Source organism: Taudactylus pleione, unplaced genomic scaffold (assembly GCF_031769625.1).
Source record: "Taudactylus pleione unplaced genomic scaffold, aTauple2 ptg000136l, whole genome shotgun sequence".
NCBI lineage: Eukaryota > Metazoa > Chordata > Amphibia > Anura > Myobatrachidae > Taudactylus > Taudactylus pleione.
This window is the reverse complement of record NW_028284538.1, coordinates 5596751-5617248: the sequence shown is the minus strand read 5'-3', so window position 1 is coordinate 5617248 and position 20498 is coordinate 5596751. Positions and strand designations below refer to the sequence as shown.

The 20498-nt window shown below is 41.0% G+C and overlaps 1 protein-coding gene across 1 annotated transcript in view; it reads right to left on the bottom strand.

Moving 5' to 3' along the window:
* The window catches only part of LOC148522936 (membrane-spanning 4-domains subfamily A member 4A-like), a 151213-nt gene that overhangs the window by 95153 nt on the left and 35562 nt on the right, over positions 1 to 20498 (bottom strand). Inside the window, exon 2 of the mRNA XM_088473572.1 lies at positions 105 to 385. Coding sequence (XP_088329698.1) covers positions 105 to 377 — 273 coding nt within the window. The 5' untranslated portion in view covers positions 378 to 385. The remainder of the gene's footprint in view (positions 1 to 104; positions 386 to 20498) is intronic.

Genomic DNA, 20498 nt, shown 5'->3' with positions numbered 1-20498 from the left:
GGCTGTTTAGGACAAAATGTGTGGTCTGTTTTTACAATAACACAATATTTGGATGATTAGGTTATAAATAGATAAATATTTAATTTGCCTTAGCAGGCACTTACCCCCAGAGCTTTTGGCTTGGATGTCAGGAATGTTCTGTAAAAAGGGGATGATGAATGTTTATATTGTGGCATGATTGTACCCAATCTCCACTGAGGTGCCCCAGGAGGAATGTTCAACACTATGGGTTCAGCAAGTACACCGTATGGAGGTCGTGTTGTGATGACATTCTGGAGAGAGGATGGTTCAGGTGTGTTCATATTGGGGACAGCTGAGTAGGCAGGAGGTGGTATGGTCTCATAGATATTTGGAGGGATTTCACCATCAACATTCATGATAGACACTGAGACAGAAAGCAAACAGTAAATATAATTTTGCTAAGTAACCAAACAATCACAATAAAGCCAAACCTGTGTTTATGAACATGAGGGATTTAAATGCCGGGATGGGTCGCTTTTTACTTTATATTATAAAAATAAATGCACAGTATATTGTTAATCAAGTATTCCATGACTTAGAGCTCTCCAGAAACAGTATTAACATATGCATAGTAAAAAAGTACTAATATTCCAGATTTATGCTTTGAATCAAATCAATATTCAGGGAAAGATATAACAAACCATCTAAAGAGTGCTAGTGCTAGTTTTTGGAATACACAGTTAGTAAATCGTAGAAGTGAATTATTGTAGACACACCAGCCAGATAGACTTAATTAGAAGCTTGAGATTAGATTTTTTTTGCAGTGAACTAGTTTTGTGCAGCCATACTCACAGTTATGTATGCAACCAGAGGAGATGGAGCAGAGCAAACAGTGGATAGTTCAGTCATGTATGTAGACAGTATTGTGGGAAATATATATCAGGTCCTACATGTCTGTGTAGTACTGTGGCACTGTATGTAGATAGTATTGTGGGATATATATATGTATTGTGGGATATATATCAGGTCCTACATGTCTGTGTAGTACTGTGACACTTTAATACAGTGACCCCAGATCAGTAGCACACGCAAGGGGGATTTCTGAGTACCCAGAAACACCCCTGACAGAGAGGAGAGAGCAAGCACCATGTTATTAAGCCACGCCCCCTCACAACAAAATGCAGCAATTCGCATAGTCATTGGGAAGGAGGCTGAGCCAATATGATGCAATTCCATTAGAATCATTTCATTTGGTACCACCCCCTCCCAATTGATCCGCGAATTGTGGCATTTTGCTGCAAGGGGGCAGGGCCTATTGACATGGTGTCTGGTCCCATGCCCATCTCCAAACTGCAGCTGCTGCAAGGTAAGTGTGGGTGTGTGTGATGTATGTGTGACATATATGTGTGTGTATATATGTGCATGTGTGTGTGTGTGTATATATATATATATATATATATATATATATATAATGTGTCTGTGTGTGTATATATGTGCCTGTGTGAGTGTGTGTGTATATATATATATATACATATATAGGCATAGGCGGCACTCATGGCGACTTGAGAAACACTCAAATACTCGTAATGAAGTTATCAACGTTTCAGATCTATTTATCAGTTCTTTCATCAGGATACAAAAAGAGAACGATTAAATAATCTTACCTTAAGTACATTCTTACACCAAGTAAACTGGACACCAATGCCAGCCGAGAATGCAGCTGCTGTGAAGTGTTCTCCATCACCAAGGGAAAAAGCAAAGCTATGGCTACGGAAGCCTACGAGTGTCAAAAAGAGTAAAAGTCAAACCTTATTACTTGCAGTGTAACATTATAGGTTTAACTAACATCTGTGCATAATGCATACTAAATGCTTATAATCATATAATCAAGCACATAAAGATAAACTATATACAGACAGAAAAGATAGAAAGACAGAAAAGATACTGTAGGTCTTAATTTTAATAATTCGTAAGGTATTGATAATAATAATGAGAAATACACAAAAATACCTACAATCTGCTAATTAATAGGTTAATTAATCAGAATATAGTGGAACATTCAGAGAAGATATATTTTAAAGGAAACATTGTAAATTATCTTGTTCATTTAATCCCTTTGGAGACATTGTACCTATCTTATAAATCCAATTGGTTTCCAGTCTCAATAATATTTTTGCTCAATCTATACATGTCCATGTAGCAAGAGCTACGTAGGAAAAATGGAGCACATGTTTAAGGAGTGCATGGCGCTCCACAGGAGGGCAATTAGGAGTGCCTTGTCAAAAGGCCAGAGTTACCGACAAACCAGTAGCCAAACACTTCTTGGATGCCAAACATAACCTCTCTGATCTGAGGTATAGAATTAACGAGAAGAGGATTGAGCAAAAAAATTATTGAGACTAGAAATTAAATGGATTTATAAGCTGGGTACAATGTCTTCGAAGGGAAAAAATGAACAAATTAATTTACAATGTTTCCTTTAATATATATTTCCTCTGAATGTTCCATTATCTTCTGATTAATTAAGCTATGAATTGGCAGATTATAGGTAGTTTTGTGTATTTCTCATTATTATCAATACCTTACGAATTATTGAAATTAAGACCTATCTTTTCTGTCTATATATAGTTTATCTTTATGTGCTTGATTATATGATTATAAGCGTTTAGTATGCATTATGCAAAGATGTTTGTTAAACCTATAATGTTACACTGTATGTAGTTAGGTTTGCATTTTAGGCCCATATTTAATTTGAGACGAAAAACCGGAATCGGCGAATAAGTTTCGCCGATGACGTCATTTCGCCAGGCGGAAAAGTATCGCTGTATTCAATTTGAAAGACTTTCCGCCTAGGCGCAAATCAATGCAATGTAATAGGTGGAAAAGTTTTGCAAAAGCAGGCGGAAAAAAGTGCAGAATTGGGGTTTTGAGGTATAACATTGCGGGAACCCCCATGCAGCCTTAACACAGTTCCCTAAAGGTAACCTGCATCAAAAAAAAAAAATTAAGAGCACCCCAAAAAATCACTTTCAAATTGGAGGCGAAAATAAAAATGTTGGGAGACAAAGTTAAAAACTAGCAAACTAGACTCCAGGGGAGTCCCTAAGTATTCCCCAGGTGGTTTTTTTCATTGCAGGTGCTTGCGGCAGGTGGATTTTTCACGATCTTTTAAACTTAACTTTTGCAACTTTAAAATATGCTGGCCCCCATTTTCAAGTACCCCAAATTTGCTGAGATAAGTTATTTTCTGCAAAAAAACCTCTTGAATACTATTCTGCACCACGTATACAAAAACACTATTTAGCAGCTATTGAGCCCGTTTAAAAACAAGAAATACCTTTAGCAAGCCAAATCGGGGGTAACCAAAGCTAACCCCCATGTCAGAGCATCATTTGGGGGGTGCCAGGCTGATTTCCCCAAATCTGACAGGAATTTCTGCTTGTTTAAGTTTCGCTGGGTCCCGTTTTTGCGTACTTTCAAATTGAATGCGGGGATACGCGGGCATGCGCGCAATACTTTTCTGCCTGCAAAACACGTGATGTATGCGAAAAGTCCGGGAGGCGGAAAAGTATTGCGGGTCCGCTCAAATTGAATACGGCTCTTACTCTTTTTGATACTCGTAGGCTTCCATAGCCATAGCTTTGCTTGTTAGCTTGGTTATGGGGAGCATGTCACAACTGACGTCACAGCAATCTCATTCTCAGCTGGCGTTGGCGTCCAGATCACTTGATTGTTTAATCGTTCTCTTTTTGTATCCTGACAAAATAAATGATAAATAGTTCTGAAACGTTGCTAACTTCATTACAAGTATTTGAGTGTTTCTTCAAGTCACCATGAGTACCGCCTATACCCATTGCTTGAATATTCTTCTCCCTGCAAGAGGAGGTAATGAGGAGGGCACCAGGCGCCAATACTTATCATAAAACACGGCGAATGCCGTCATTCTGAATTATATATATATATATATATATATATATACACTGTATATACTAGAAACCCTCCCTTAAAAATCCTGTGTTTGCCCCTGCCAGATGGCACAGGACAGACTGTCTCACAATGGCCTTCTTGGTAAGTATGAAGCTTCAAATATCAACAAAAGTGAAAGGTACATCCAAATTTGCTTATACTGTAGCTATTGTGTATCAAAAACAATCTATTTAATGGTAGCTAGAAGCTGACTGATTGCCATGTTTAACTTCTCTAATGGTCATCACTAGAAGGCTTGATACATCTACCCCTCAGTGTCACATTACGACATATCCACTAAAAGAGAAATAATGTTTACATATATACAGTACATAATTCCAAAATTATTCAAGTGTTTTGTACTTTCCTGTGATTGCTGTACAATTTGCTTAATTGATTATTAACATTACCAAGTAAGTAAACTGAATTTTCAAATGCAGAGTAACTAGGGTAGAAAAGGTACCGTAAGGGGTACATTTACTAAGATTCGTGTTGGTCCCGATTTGCATTTTCGGGTGATAATATCACTTTTTTACAATCATTAAAGTCGGGAGATTTGTGTTAGTTTGATGTTGAAATTGGGTGGTTTAATGCCGCAAATTCGTCCGTTTTGACCAAGAGAAATTATATCACCATTGGCTCAATTCGGAAGTACTTTTCACTTATTTCTGCCTAAATCAGGAATTAACCATTATTCATTTTGCAAAAGTCGAGCGTTTTACACTCAATCGGGGACTCAATAGAAGTTTTAAATGCACCACCACCAGCTGCGAGTTGTCATTCAACATATACAAATCCGAGTGATTTGTGTATGCTTATTAATGGAAAGTGTTTTCTAAGTGTTCATTTATAAAAAAATATGATGTAGGGTCCCCCCCCAGAAGCATAACCAGCCCCGGACTTGTCAGCCTGTCCTGGTACCTAAAATTATGGGGGACAAAATGAGTAGGGTTCCACTTTAATTTAGGTACCAGCACCAGGCTGCAGGGCCAGTCCTGGTTTTAATTATAGGGAGAAAAAAAATGCGTAGTGGTCCCCTATAATTAAAGCCAACACCAGACCCTTTCTAACGGGGGGCTGACGCCACAGCCAGGGGAGCCCTTACACCAGGCCCCTCAGCCGCAGCATCAGTACTGACTGCTAGTCAGCCCAGGCCTAGGCTGATAGACTGGGGCTATCCCCACTATCCCTGGACAGTGGGTGGTGGGTTGATAGTGTATGTGGTGTATAAAAAAATTGAAGTATCAACATTGTCTTTACATTGGAACTGCAGGTACCAGCAAGCCTCCCCCGCATGCTGGTACTTGGAGAACCACAAGTACCAGCATGCGGGACATTAATGGGCCGCTGATACTTGTTCACCTGTACAGAAATGTGTAAAAAAACACAAAAAACACACACCATGAAAGTACAGTTTTATTACATACATACAATCACACACATACTCTCCTACATTACCAGGTGTGGTCTCCTTGTCCAAAGTAGGCATTCAAGGTCTTCTTAAAACAAAAAAATGAAAATCCTGATCCACGCTGCTGATACCAACCAGGATGGTTGATATCTCCCAAATGAAATGCTCAGACATGGCTTTTGCCTTTATAGAGCAAGAATAAACTTTAGTAATCTGCAGCTCTCCATTGACTTCAATAGAGGACCTGTTCTTTGGCTCCTATAATTAAAACCCGGACTGGCCCTGCAGCCCGGTGCTGGTACTTAAATTACGGTGGAACCCTACTCGTTCTGTTCCCCATAATTTTAGGTACCAGGACAGGCTGACCATTCCGGGGCTGGTTAGGCATTTGGGGGGGGGGGGACCCCACATCAATTTTTTCAATAAAATGAACCCAAAAAATATAAAAAAATAAACAAGCAGTCTGCACATATTTCACTGATATGTGCAGGCTGCATGTTTGGGAGAGAAATTCTGCTTGTGAAATCGGGACTTCAAAACGGACAGGATCGACCAAATACACCATCAATCAAAACGATCCTGTCAAAACCAGGACCTTGGTAAATTCCAGATTTTTTTAAGTAAAAAAAAATGGCCATTTTTGATCGAACCCATCCGAGTTGAAAAACGGGACAAATCAGGACCAAATTGAATCTTAGTAAATTTACCCCTAAGTGTCCTCATATTTAGCTTTATTAACCACTTGCCTGGTGTGGTGCATTGTTTACGGCCATGCTGTTGTGTGCGTTTCCTGACATGATCACAAACAATCCAACCAGTCAAAAATGCCCATTGACAGCTGCAGGAAAATAATCTTCCAGCAACAGCCAATCACAGATGGACCCACCTGCTCCTCTACATGATTGCATGCTCCTTCAATGTCTGCCTTGGAGCTGATCACTGTTGTTCAGACAACCAGACAACACCCCCTATTATAATTATTGTATATAGATGGTGATTTGATATTGATACAGTAGGTTACTCAAGGTCCAGTGATTAGCATATATAGTGTTACCAGATCAGATAGAACATTAGATCTGTGTAGTCCGGTATCAATAACAAATCACCATCTACAGTATACAGTATGAAAGTCCACAATTATTATAATCACAAACTGAGAATATAATATGAGCTTTGATAATGTACCATTATTAATATTGTAACTTTATTTACACCATATTTTCTTACTTAATTGCCCAGGTCAGGATCTCCTCCTGTCAGCATCCGCTGTCGGGATTTGAACCGGTGGCTAAACAGCCACCGGCATTTCAATCACAGTGACAGTAATGTCCTTTTGTAACATCTTTGTCTTATTTGCATTCCTGCACTGTACCTCATGAGTGAATAAATCATCCTCGTTTCACTTATATGCTGGTGGTGCTTCTTACTAGTGATGTGCACCAAATGTGTTTTGGTTTTGGTTTTGGATCTGGATCTACCCTGGTTTTGGATCTGAATCTGGTTTTGGATTTTTTTCCTTGGTGTTTTGTTTTTAGGTTTTGGTTTTGGATCTGTATTTTTTCCAAAAAATGATATAAACAGCTAAAACCACATAATGTGGGTCTATTTTTGTTCCTACAGTATTATTAACCTTAAAAACAATAATTTTCAGGCATTTCTAGGTATTTTTAACCACCTCACAGCTCACAATATTGATTTCACTATTTTTCACCAATATAGTCCAAAGGCTGCAGTGAGCTGGCTGGCTAAAGTAAGCAACAGAGCAGCAGCACAAACGCACGGCAGTTAAAAAAAATATAGGACATCTATGAAACATTGCCACACAGCAGTGGCAGACAGGATGGCAGTTTAATAAACTATAATAATGTCAATCGGCAATGCCCCAAATTGTGCCAAATATAACAGAAAGAGGCGCAAGATAGAATTGTCCCTCCCACCCACTCTTATGGGGGATATTAAAAAGGACATGCTCAGTTTAACAAACCAAGCACTTTAGCCACTAGGACTGACACTTTCATGGCTGAACTCCTTGGTTTGTTTGGGCCCACACAAAACATTTTTTGGATGGACTACCTTCAATAATTAAGGAGGAGGTTGATGATGAGGGTGTTGGTGGTGGAGATTGCATGTGCTGGTCCAAACTGCTGGTAGCTGATACTGGACTGCTTGTTATTAATTTACAAATTATTATAATTTTGTTAACCAAATTGCATGAATTTGCTGCAAATGACGTAACAGTGAGGAGGTGCCTAGATGGTTAACATCCTTTCCTCTGCTAACTTTGGCTTTACAAATGGAACAGATGCCTTTACAACTGTTTTCAGAATTTAGATTAAAATAATTTCACACCCAAGATGTTGCTATTCTGGCTTTCTTTTTATCATTGGCAAGAACTGCTGCCACTGGTGGCTGATTTACGCAAACCACATCCTTATCATCAACATCCCCATTAGCGTCAGATAGGACACAAATTTCCCCCTCATCCTCATTTTGCACTTCCTCCACACTATCATACTCATTTATTATTATTTCACCATCTAATACTAGCACAGCCGTCATGACGTCAGTGATCCGCTGTGAAACTGCGTGACAGCTGTTATACTTACTTCCTCTATCAGAGGTCTGTTTAATAGTCAATTGTTTTTTAAATTACTTCCGATCATGAATGAGGATGTAGACGATGGTGCACGTGTTGGTGTTGGAGATCGAAGGCGTTTGGATTCCACAGAGAGGGAGCAGGTAGGTGACACTGGACTTGTTACGTTTTGAGTTTTGGAACTTGGCGACATACACTTTGAAATTTGATTAATGCACTCCAAGTGATGTAACAAGGAGGAGGTTCCTAGGTGGTTTAGGTCCCTCCCTCTACCCACTCTTGCTTTGCAATGGTTACATATGGCTTGACAACTGTTGTCCGGATTTGTGTGGAAATAATTCCACACATGAGAAGTGGATTTTTTTGTCTTTTGCCCCGGCATGACAACAATGGGCTTTGGCTTTTTCAGTACATGGGCAACAGCTGTTGCCTTACTTACACAAAGGACATCCTCAGCATCAACATCCTCATCACCAACATCTTCATCATCAACATCCTCATCATCCTTAGCACCTTCTACTACCAAAATATTCTCCTCCATGTGCAATTCCACAGAAGCATCCTCACTGACTACGTCTGCAAGATGTTGACTGCCCTTCCCCACATTTACAGAGGGCACACAAATGTTGGAACTTGGAGGATCCTCCAATACACTAGTATTTAGGTCTGGCTCACACATGGCAACTGTGGTCACACTTGAACTCTCCTCAGGGATTTGTGATTTCAATTTCTCAGGGCACACAGTTGTTTTTTCAGAAGGGCTATCAGAATCAGAACCAGCATGTCTTCATAAAGAGAGGCCAAGGCCTTATCCTTTCCTTGCCACTTCGTGTAGTGACTGGCATATTGCCAATTTTTTGTTTATCTAAAGGCAAATTTCCTTTCAATTATTTTTCTTAACTTCAGTAAAGGTAGCTTTACCATATCGATGCCGTGACTTAAGCCCTAGGGCATGGACCTTCATAAAGGATGAGGAAGTTGACGGCCTTGCACTGCTGGCGCCAGCTACAACATGTTGTTCTTGGCCTTGCTCTCCTGTCATGTGACAGCCCTCCATATTTTCTGCAGTCTTGAAGCAGTGTCACACACGTGCAGTCATGCACAGACACAAAAATATTAGACAAAAAAAAGACAATTGATTTTTATTTTTTTTCAGCTACAGAACTTGAGCCCAGAGCATCGATTGATCATGACTGGAGTCGGGCAGCACTAGGTTGCAACTTGCGTTGCTGGCTGGATCTTGTGCGGTTAAGCCTAACACGCATGCACACACAGAAAAATGTTACACAAAAAGACACTTGTATTGTTTTGTTTTTTTTTACTTTTTTTGTTTGTTTGTTTGAGTCCAGAACTTGGGCCCAGATGGATGCAGCAGAGCCCAGATGTATTCTGCACCAGCCCAGATGGACACAGCAGACAGCACAGCAGCACCACCGGAGCAGGACACAGCAGACAACACCAGCCCAGGATGGATCAGCAGTGCACCAGCACATTACACAGCAGACAGCAGACAGCACAACACCAATCAACACCAGCAACTCTCCCAGCCCTACACTAAACACCCTCCCTGTTCAGTCTCCACAGCCGGAGTGAAATGGCGTCTGCCGCGTAGTCCCTATATACTACATTGATCATAGAGACTTAAGCTCACGAACCACAATATTTCCGACTCTATGGTTTTGCCTCGGTTTTGAGATCCTAGTCAGGTGGGAGACCCCGAGCCTGCTTGGATCCGTCTGTGATAATGCTAAATTTGGGTGGGTTCGAATCTCCGAAAACTGAACCCGCTCATCTCTACTTCTTACTACTCCAGACACAAACACACACACACTAATTACCCTCAGTAAATGTGACAAAGGTAAACCAAAGATTTAATATTTTATTTCCTCATTCCATAAGGCCTTCTTCCAGTTGTCAGCTGTAAGTTCTATAACCATTACTTGTTCCCTAAAAAAGGTCATTTTATAACACTGAAACTCACATATTTTTTTAGCTTTAGCAGTATACCACTTACCATTGTACCATTTCAGGTTTTTCATTTGACTGGAAATGTTTACATTTCAATAAAAACTAGTAAAACAAGGGTTTCTAGAACTGATAACTGCTTTTGTACATATGATATCATAAATCCAATATCAAAATGTGCTCAATATACTGTAATTTATGTAGTTACTGTACAGAATATAGTTCATATGTATGGTGTTATTTACATTTAGGAGCAAACTCACAAAAAGCAATATAGTAATGGTATTATATAGATGTTCATATATTATATATTCCCAAAGACCTAGGTCTAAGCCCTGCAACAAAGCTTACTTTCATAATTGCTCCTAACACACATGATGTGCAGGTATGAACATGAGAAAATTAATTCAAATAAACCTTTTAATACTGTACTTTACATTTTAAATACTTATTTGATTAATTATTTAATTGCCTTCAATTCTAAGATTTTGAACTTCAGACCCTTATGCCAGAGCTTAGTAAAACCTGTTTATAGTAGAGATGTGTGTATGGACAACTACATTTTGGTTTTGGATATGGATTTCTTTAAAAATTCATAAAAACAGCTAAAATTATGTAATGTCTTCCTTTTTTTGTTCCTACATTATTATTAATCTCAATACATTAATTTTCAGTTCTTTTTTGACTACCTCACAAATCATAATAATGTTTTCACCCATATTGGCCAAAGCCTGCAGAGAGCTGACTGGTTAAAGAGACAGAGTAGTAGCACAAACACAGTACAGTTTAAAAAAGGATATATTGCATCTAGAAAACATAGTAGCACAACAGTGGCAGACAGGATACAATTTAATATAAACTATACGATGCTATAGAATGTTTTCATTAATCAAGAACTAGATCAGGGCCTGAGTCAAAAATAGGTAAATGGAGGTTCCAGTTTTAGTGAAAACCAGGTAAAGGACTGAGATTGATTGATTGACTAGTACTAATAATTTAAGTAACAAAAATACAAATTGGAGAAATTGAAAACACAATTACCAAACAAGCACCCAAAAAACAAATCAGATTGCTTGATTACAGTATTAATATATGTAAATATACAGAAAAACAAATGGAACAAATTATTAAAAATAAGCATCCAAAATCCCAAAAAGGTTTTTAAAGTGGAAACTGAGGGCCAGATTCAGAGCCGGACGCTCTGACCAGAGCACTCGCTCTGAATCAGGGCCCTCCTATCTAAAAATGGAGCGGCCTCCTGGTCGCTTGCATAGCTGTGGGTGACCACCCACAGCTTATGTGAGCAGCCAAAAAGATGGTCGCGATGGTCAAGACCATCGCGACCATTGGGCTTGCGACGAGACCCTGCATTAGGGTCTCGCTGCTGCAAGCCCTGGAGTGCTTTTGGCTCTATCAGAGCCAAAAGCACTCCCACTGACATCACTAGTGATGTCAGTGGGGCCGGCTCCAGACGGAAGGCGTTCCCATGGGAACGCCTCCATCTGGGCAACAACGCCCCCGGCATGCCCACCAAAGGGTGCGTGCTGTCAGTCACCATCGACAGCACACCCCCTTTGGTGCAAGACCCATAGCGACAGCTTGGCTGTCACCATGCGCATGTGCATTAGGGCACCATCAACCCACTTGCGAGCGCTCAGCGCTCGCGATCGGGTCTGAATTAGGCCCTGAATCCAAACTGCAAACTCAGGAACAGAACAGCCTAGTCAAATTGAAAAATTAAAATAAATTTTTTATGAATTGCTAATGCTACATACTCTGTATATGCTAAGAAGCTGCAGGAAATGGGGTCTATACATCTTGATGGGAAACCAGTGATCGATGGCATTGCAAGATACAAAACAACATGAACACCCTAAAGTACAGTAATATAAACTGCCTGTCAAACACACACAATCTTTGCATAGCCCATAATGAAAAATGGTGCATGATGGAATTGTAGTTGGGCCCTGCCACACACCCTTATGTTGTATTTGAAAGAGGACATGCACAGTTTACCAAACCAATCACTCCAGCAACAGGGACTGCCACTTTTTTGGCTGAAGTGCTTGGTTTGTTTGGGCCCTACAAATCAAGCTACCAATTGGCATTAGGTGGCTAACAGTGTTGGTAATCAGTTCTGCAGTTAGAAGATGTCATCATATCATCCTCATTCTCACCTTCATCATTGTCATCCCCACTGGAATCCACCATTACAGAAGTCTCCGTACTTTGGGCCTGATTCAGAGCTACACGTTCTTTAAGAGCGCTCGCTCTGAATCAGTGCGTGGTTTTTTTTTTGTTTCAGCCTCCTGGCTGCTTGCTAAGCTGTGGGTAACCACCCACAGCTTTTGCAAGAGGCCAGGTGATGGTTGCAACCATCATGACCATTGGGGCTTGCGACGAGACCCTTGTGGTAGGGTCTTGTTCCCGCAAGCCCCAGTGAGCTTCTGGCTCTAAATAGAGCAAAAAGGTCACCACTGACATCACTTGTGTGAGCTGTCAATCACAATCGATAGCCACCCCATTTTGGTGTGAGACCAGTAGCGACGGAGCGCCCATCGCTGGTCAGGTCTCACGCATGCACACCCCAGAGGCGGCGCATGCGCAGGGGGCAAACATCGACCCACTTGCGAGTGGGTCTTAATCAGCCAGTATTCCTCATATAAGTTATAATTAATTTTTATGAGCATGAGTTTTTACACATTTTGAGAAAGTAATCTCCTATGCCGATCATTCACAAGGCTCTTAGGTGTGCTAACCACTTTTTTGAGTACATACTGGAGGGTGGGAAGCTTAAGTAAAGCAAAGTTAGTTTGTACAAGGGGCTCCAAATTCCTTTGTCTTCCTCCCAACATTCAAAGGGACTGTGGACCTCATTCAGAGTTGGTCACAAGTGCGGATGCGCTCGTAACCAACTTGATGGTTTGGCCTGCGCACGCGCAGTGGCCGCACTGTGTGTGCGCAAGCCCCGGAGCGACAGAGAAACTCTGTCGCTCCGGAGCTTATTACCAAAGGGGCGGCTGTCGATGTTGATCGACAGCTGCCCCCTTTTGGTAGGTGGACCGGCGGGGGTGGTTTCCAAAATCGAGGCATTCCTTAACGAATGCCTACCGTTTTGTGGGCAGCCGCACTGACATCATCAGTGATGTCAGTGGGGAGCTTCCTGCTCTATTAGAGCAGAAAGCTCCCTGGGGCTTACGAGTGCAGAGACCCAACCTTAGGGTCTGGTCATAAGCCCCAATGGTTGCGATGGTGATCACCATAGCGACCATCAACCTGGTCGGTCATTAAGCTGTGGGTGGTAACCCACAGCTTAATGATCAACAAGGAGGCGGCCATTCAGGATGCAAGCGGCCGTCCTGATTCAGTGTGACCGCTTGCAACTAACGACCGCCTCTGAATGAGGTCCTGTGTGACATTCTAATTTATACATTAGAAAAAAAGAGAGATTTGCCCTCCAGCACACTGCAGCAAAAACAATACTTAAATCCTACATAATAATAGAGATTTAGAGATATTGGTTACACATATTTGCAAATATATGAATAAGCGCCAGGCCAATCGTCAAGGCTCCTCTATACTGGCGTCCCTAATATTAAGGGGCTCACGTCCGAGAAGCAAGGCACCCCAAAAAAATTCCAACCAAGGGCCATCCCCAGGGCATCACACGAAAAAGGGAAAAAGGTGATAGTGAAGTATGTAGAAAAGATGTGTAAAGATAAATAAATAAGTGTTAATGAAATGATAAAGAATTAAAATGACATATATAATGTAAAAACAAGTAGAGAAGTGATAAAAGTATTCTATGTGAATTAAGTGGTGATGCCATTAGAAAGGCCCAGTCAGAACCCCCCAAGGGCCCCACTCCCAAACGCTCACCCCAAAATAATTATTGCTACATAATGGTAGCACCCACTCTGGGTCATATAATTACAATTGATGTACTGCATGATAACAGTACATATGCAAGCTGAGAGCTAACTTACCTTGGAGGTACCCCAAAAAACCTCCACATGGCACTATAAGCATCAGCACCTCCTCCTAATGCTGACTGCCTTCATGCCTCTCCAAATTTACAAAGAGAAATGGTAGTTGCTCAGATCAGCTTAATTACATAACACAGGTGCTTGTAAAGGGCGGGGTTTACTCTGAACACAGAAAAAAAAGAGAGATTTGCCCTCCAGCACACTGCAGCAAAAACAATACTTAAATCCTACATAATAATAGAGATTTGGAGGTATTGGTTACACATATTTGCAAATATATGAATAAGCACCAGGCCAATCGTCAAGGCTCCTCTAAACTGGTGTCCCTAATATTAAGGGGCTCACGTCCGAGAAGCAAGGCACCCCAAAAAAATTCCAACCAAGGGCCATCCCCAGGGCATCACACGAAAAAGGGAAAAAGGTGATAGTGAAGTATGTAGAAAAGATGTGTAAAGATAAATCAATAAGTGTTAATGAAATGATAAAGAATTAAAATGACATATATAATGTACAAACAAATAGAGAAGTGATAAAAGTATTCTATGTGAATTAAGTGGTGATGCCATGAGAAAGGCCCAGTCAGAACCCCCCCAGGGGCCCCACTCCCAAATGCTCACTCCAAAATAATTATTGCTACATAATGGTAGCACCCACTCTGGGTCATATAATTTTTTCTGTGTTCAGAGTAAACCCCACCCTTTACAAGCACCTGTGTTATGCAATTAAGCTGATCTGAGCAACTATCATTTTTCTTTGTAATTTATACATTATCATTAATATAATCCTCCATTAATCTATTGATGCTTACTGCAACAGATTGAGTCATGGTAGAGGTGTCAATAATTGTGGACAATTATTTTATGCCTGACCACATGTCATAATGGTGTTTCACTCTGGAGTGGTGAGTTGACTTATCTTCATTACCAGTGGGTCTCTTGGGAAGGGTCACATTTTTGCTGGCAGCAGCATTTGCAGGAGAAATTGAGCAAGATATGTTGTCATGTTATGTGCCACTTGAGCTGACAACTAGCTTGCAAAGAGCTCTTTGCATTACTTTGTCAGCTGGAAAGAAAGACATCATGTATGATCAGGACCAGTCTTCATACTCTTTAATATTACTCTCATAAATAAACTTTTGGCAATGTATGCACAAATAACAAAGGACAGGTGAAAGAGAACCTTCTTTTGTGGCAACAGATCATAGGCATTTATGTAAATAGGGATACAAAACTGACAAAGTTGTCAGATTAAAACTACATTTCCCATGTTGCCACAGATCTAGTCAGTCACATGACTAAGATCACACAGTGAATAGACAATTACAGCCTAATGAAGTAAAACACCTCCCACCAACAAACGGATTGGGAGTTTACTTATCAATCAAACCAAATAGGACCAATGAAGTGCCGGCTAATAGTATTAAACCCAGCCATCGTGAGTGCACTTTGAGCTTCCTGTGAGAAAGCCCCCGGCGAAACACGCGTCAGGCACTGCTCCACGGGTACCTCTGTGCGCACAGAGGACCCTTGCACCACCAGACCTATGTCCACTGGGATCTCACAATATACTACTATCAGGTACTTTGCTCTTATTTTCACTGCTCTCTCACTAGCTTAGGATCCATGCTGATACCCTGCAATGCATAGCAACAGGGCAAAGCTGTGAACCAGAGCAAGCAGCAGAAGCGGCTCTATGTTCCTTAACTGTGCCATTACACAGGGACTCTCATCTCCAGTCTGATATTTGTATATGACTGGGGAAAGCAAATCCTAGTGTATCTAAATGCACGGGTACTGCTTTTCACTCTATACTGTATATCAAGGTAGCAAAATCTTCCTGACAAACTAATTTCCCAGTTAAATGAGGGACGCCTCACCCAACAAATTAATTGGTAACAATAGGTCTGGTTAAAGGTGCTAATTTTTTAAATTGTGTTTATTGTACGTCATTATTATTTTTTCTATTTTTGCACCTATATGTTCGCCGATACATGTGTATTTGCATATGTAAACCACTTAGTACAATAGATTTTTCTATTCAGAGATATTGATTTGTATCGATATATATCTATACAAACACCTATTAACACATGTTTTTTTATGATTGTTGCTTTTCCTATGTCAATGTTAGTATTCCAGTGAGAGGTTAAGCTAATGTTCCTCACACAGTAGAGGACGTGTACAATAATTTTGACAAACTCCATCTATCAGTCCAGACCTATGTGAATATTGTCAGTATTTCATATGAGCTCACATTCTTTGGACAGGAATTATATCTTATTGTCATATCATCAATTATCTCATGTAAATATCTCACTGGGATTTATAGGTAATTCTGTGTTTGTTTTTGTCCATTTTGGTTTTTTGAGGTGTTCTATTACTGTATTAATTGTGAGATTCAATATATAAGGAGGTACATAGGGATATTTGTGACAGCCCAGATACCCCTTTACATCTCACAATGGAATTTTTTCATTTGCATGTTCTTATAATATCGTGACTATATCACATGTTTTAACGAAACCTAATAAAAGTTAAATCTTAAATACATGAGGTGTGCCCCACAAAAGAGGAGTACTTTTTTCTTTTTCCTTCTCTTAATATGCCCATAGCTCCTAGGGAGCACCCTCACTTAGAATTGTGATTATATATTATCTTTTTTGAAAATTTATATACCATCTCTCTGTGTGGTGTCTTACCCTTGATTCATCCTTCCTTTTTTTCCCCATTTCCCCATTTTTCCTTATCCCCCTATCCAACACAATATAATACCAGTCCAAGGTTTCTCAGCACCCTAGGCAAACCTTCTGCCTAATTCTGCCTTATCCCCCCACAGACAGACACCCCACACACACCCATAGCACCATTACACTTAATAACACACATACACACAACATACATTTCACTTTATTATATTTATATATATATATATATATATAGTATTATATAGCATTACTCACAGTCCACAGCAGTCTTTCCCTTCCCACTCCCAGGTTCTCAACCAGGGTGGCATCCTTTCCTTGCTCCTCATCTACATCTCTGAGGAGGAGCAAAGGGGAAATATAAAAGCAAAGGCACTGGCACTGAGGGTGGCATGTCAACGGCAGCACTGACAGACACCACTAACACAGGCAGGCAGCCTGAGCCCCACACACATCTGGCAGACACTGTGCCACTGCAGGTAATGAGGAGACAGTGTGCAGCACTAACTGCCACTGCACACTGTCTCAGTCACTGAGCGGTGGCTGCAGCTGGCTACACCAGTGCCACGGCTGCCTCTTGTACTTCACAGCCATGATCAAATTAGATGTACTGTACTGTCAACAACACAAGCTCATTTATGAGTGGCACCCTTTAGGGGCCAGTGCCATTAGGCCCTGTGTATGACTTAAACCTAGGATCAAGACAGGTTGCCACAATATAGAATAAATATGTTAGTAGCTAACAACTATTATCCTTGTGCTAGGTTAGTACACCTGTATTGCTGCAAGTCAATAGATCAGTAATATATATGTTGGACTGCGCTATGATCTGAATTAAATATAGTATTATTTGACTGAGAATGAATATACAAAACAAGGCTTCTCTCAATAAAAAATAAATGTTTAATGGGGATGTAGTCAGCATCCCGGCCTGCGGGATGCCGACAGTCAGAAGACCAGTGCTGAAGTCCTGACAGGTCGGGTTCCCAGCACCAGTGTCCTGACCACTGGCATCCTGAAGGTAAGCATCAGGGTGCTAGGCGGAGATTAGGATTAGGCATTAGGGGGAGGGTTAGGGTTAGGCACCGGGAAGGTAATGTTAGGATTAGGGTGCGGGGAGGGGGAGGTTAGGTTTACGCACCGAGGAGGGGGTGTTAGGTTTAGGGAGCAGGGAGGGGGAGGTTAGGTTTAGACACCGAGGAGGGGGTGTTAGGTTTAGGGAGCAGGGAGGGGGAGGTTAGGTTTAGGCACTAGGGGGGGAGGTTAGGGTTAGGCAACAGGGAGGGAGAGTTAGGGTAGGGGTTAGAAAAGTACTTACCATTCCTTCCTATGGGTGTCAGGATTCTGGCTGTTGGGTTGCTGATGTTGGTATTCTGTCCAGCAGCATCCTGACAGCTGGGATTTAATACCCAACCCCAAATATGTCAATATATATCACACTAATAACACACTTAAGATTACAATTGTATGGATGTAAAAATTATCCTAATAAAAACAGTTGATATTAGTACCACTTGTGAGCCAAAGGTTTCTACATGGAATAGTGTTCCTATTGGTCCAAGGAACCTTCATATGTATGTTTGTTTATAATGACACAAAGTCTCTCTAAATTAGAGATGTAGATGTACAGATATTTTCAATCTGCTCACCAGCCAATGTAGCCAGAGTATTACGTTCTCTTAACCATTTGTGTGCTATTAAGTTGCTGCTATGAATCCCTGGGGAGAGTCACACAGTAGAGGTAGGAGGAACCCCAGGTGACTGGATGTTATGAATCTGGGATAAGATTCACCTCTGACAAAAAGCAATAGTGCTAAGGATTATATGAATTAATGGGGTCAACTGAAAAGGAAGACCTTGTCAGAGGTTAGGCCTTGTGGCCAATTCGTAGCCTCGGGAGCTGATATCTACTAGGCTGGTTGCAGCCTTGAGGGCTGATGTGTACTTGGCTGGTTGCAGCCTTGAGGGCTGATGTGTACTTGGCTGGTTGCAGCCTTGGGGCTGATGTGTACTTGGCAGGTTGCAACCTTGAGGTATGATGTAGTTAATTGAAAGTCCACACAGATGCTGAAGTGCAGCAGAGACTGCTGTGGTGTTATTAGCAGTATGTCCACATAGACACATAAGTGCAGCTGAGACTGCTGCGATGTACCAGCAGATAGTCCACACAGCTGCTGTAGTGCGGTAGAGACTGCAATGGTGTTCCTTGCAGAAAGTCCACACAGATGCTGAAGTGTGGCAGAGGCTGCTACGGTGTTACTTGTAGGTAGGAAAACCTTGTGGAGTGGCAGCCTGGCATCCTCTTCTCCTAGCAACAGGCCCAAGAGACCTGCCTAGAGTACTGACATCAAACAGTACCCCTACTTGATGAGGGTTTAAGGAGCCACTAGAACCAGGCTTATCGGGGAAATTCTCAAAAAACTTATTTTCAAAACAGGAGCATGTAAAGATTTTCCAGAGACCCAGGAACTTTCTTACAGCTCATACCCCTTCCAATGAACCAAAAATTGTAAACCTCCTTGTGAAACCCTGCAATTTAAGATTTTCTCCACAAAAAACTCTTGATGACCCTGGATGAGTACAGGAGAAGGTCTAGCTGGATGTCTGTAACTGAACCTCGAGGAAGAAAAAAATGGTTTGAAAAGGGAGCAATGGAAGGTATTGTTAATCCTGAGTGTGTTAGGCAATTTAAACCAAAAGGCAACAGGATTGATTTGAGAGATTATTCTGAAATGACTGATGTACTGTATCTAGGACCCAACTTCTGTGAACATTGGCGAATGTTGATGTTCTTAGAGGACAGCCAGACCAAATCTCCAACCTTGAACCTGCATGGCTTGCGGTGTCTATCAGCCAATGTCTTAGAGTGGAATGATGATTTGAAAAGACACTGACGAACCTTTCTCCAAACAGAATGTAGCCTAGAGACTGAATTTGAAAATTAAGTTTTTCCAGAATTAGTTTCAAAAGAGTTAACTCTAGGATGCAATCCGGAGTTACAGAAAAAAGGAGAAATCATGGAAGATAAATGACAAGTTATTGAAAGCAAGTTCTGCCAATGGTAAATGGGAGACCCAGTCATTTTGATATTTGGAGACAAAACACCAGATATATTGCTCCAAGGACTGATTGACCCGTTTCATTTGTCCATTAGATTGAAGGTGATATCTGGTGAACCGACTGATGCTGATTCCAGCAGAACAAAAGATTTTCCAGAAAAGAGCAATAAATTGAGTTCCTCGGTCTGAAACGATGTCTACTGGAAGTCCATGAAGTACGAAAATGTGTTGAATGAACAAAACAGATAATTCCTTGGTGGAAGGCAGTTTTGAGAGTGGAATAAAATGTGCCAAATTACTGAAAAGGTTAACAAGTGTCCAAATGATCGAGTAGCGAGAAGAAGGTAAATCAACAATAAAATGCATTGCAATGTGAGTCCAGGGTTTGGATGGAGTTGATAGAGGGAGAAAGAGGCCAGAAAGAGTGGTTCAAGGACATTAGTTACAAGCACAAACAGCATAGGCCATGACAAATTCACGAACATCCTGGAATAATGACTGCCACCATACTGAGCAGGAGATAAATTCAGAAGTTTTGGAGAATCCCTGGTTACCAATGGCTCGAAGAATTAAATTCCATCAGAACCATTTCGTGAAATCTTTCAGGGACAAAGAGTAATCCTGGTAGCTTTGCAGAAGGGGCTTCAGACTGATAGAAATGGAGGGCATCAGCTAAATTCCTGGTCAAGGACAAATTAATATGAGAATGATGGTCTCTTCAGAATGTGTGGTGGGTTGAATGGTTTGGAAGCTTTGTGAAAGAGCACCTGCCTTGAGATTCCTGGATCCAGGCTGTAAATAAATAATGTAGTTAAAATGGGTGATGAATAGAGCCCAACGTGCTTGTCTAGCA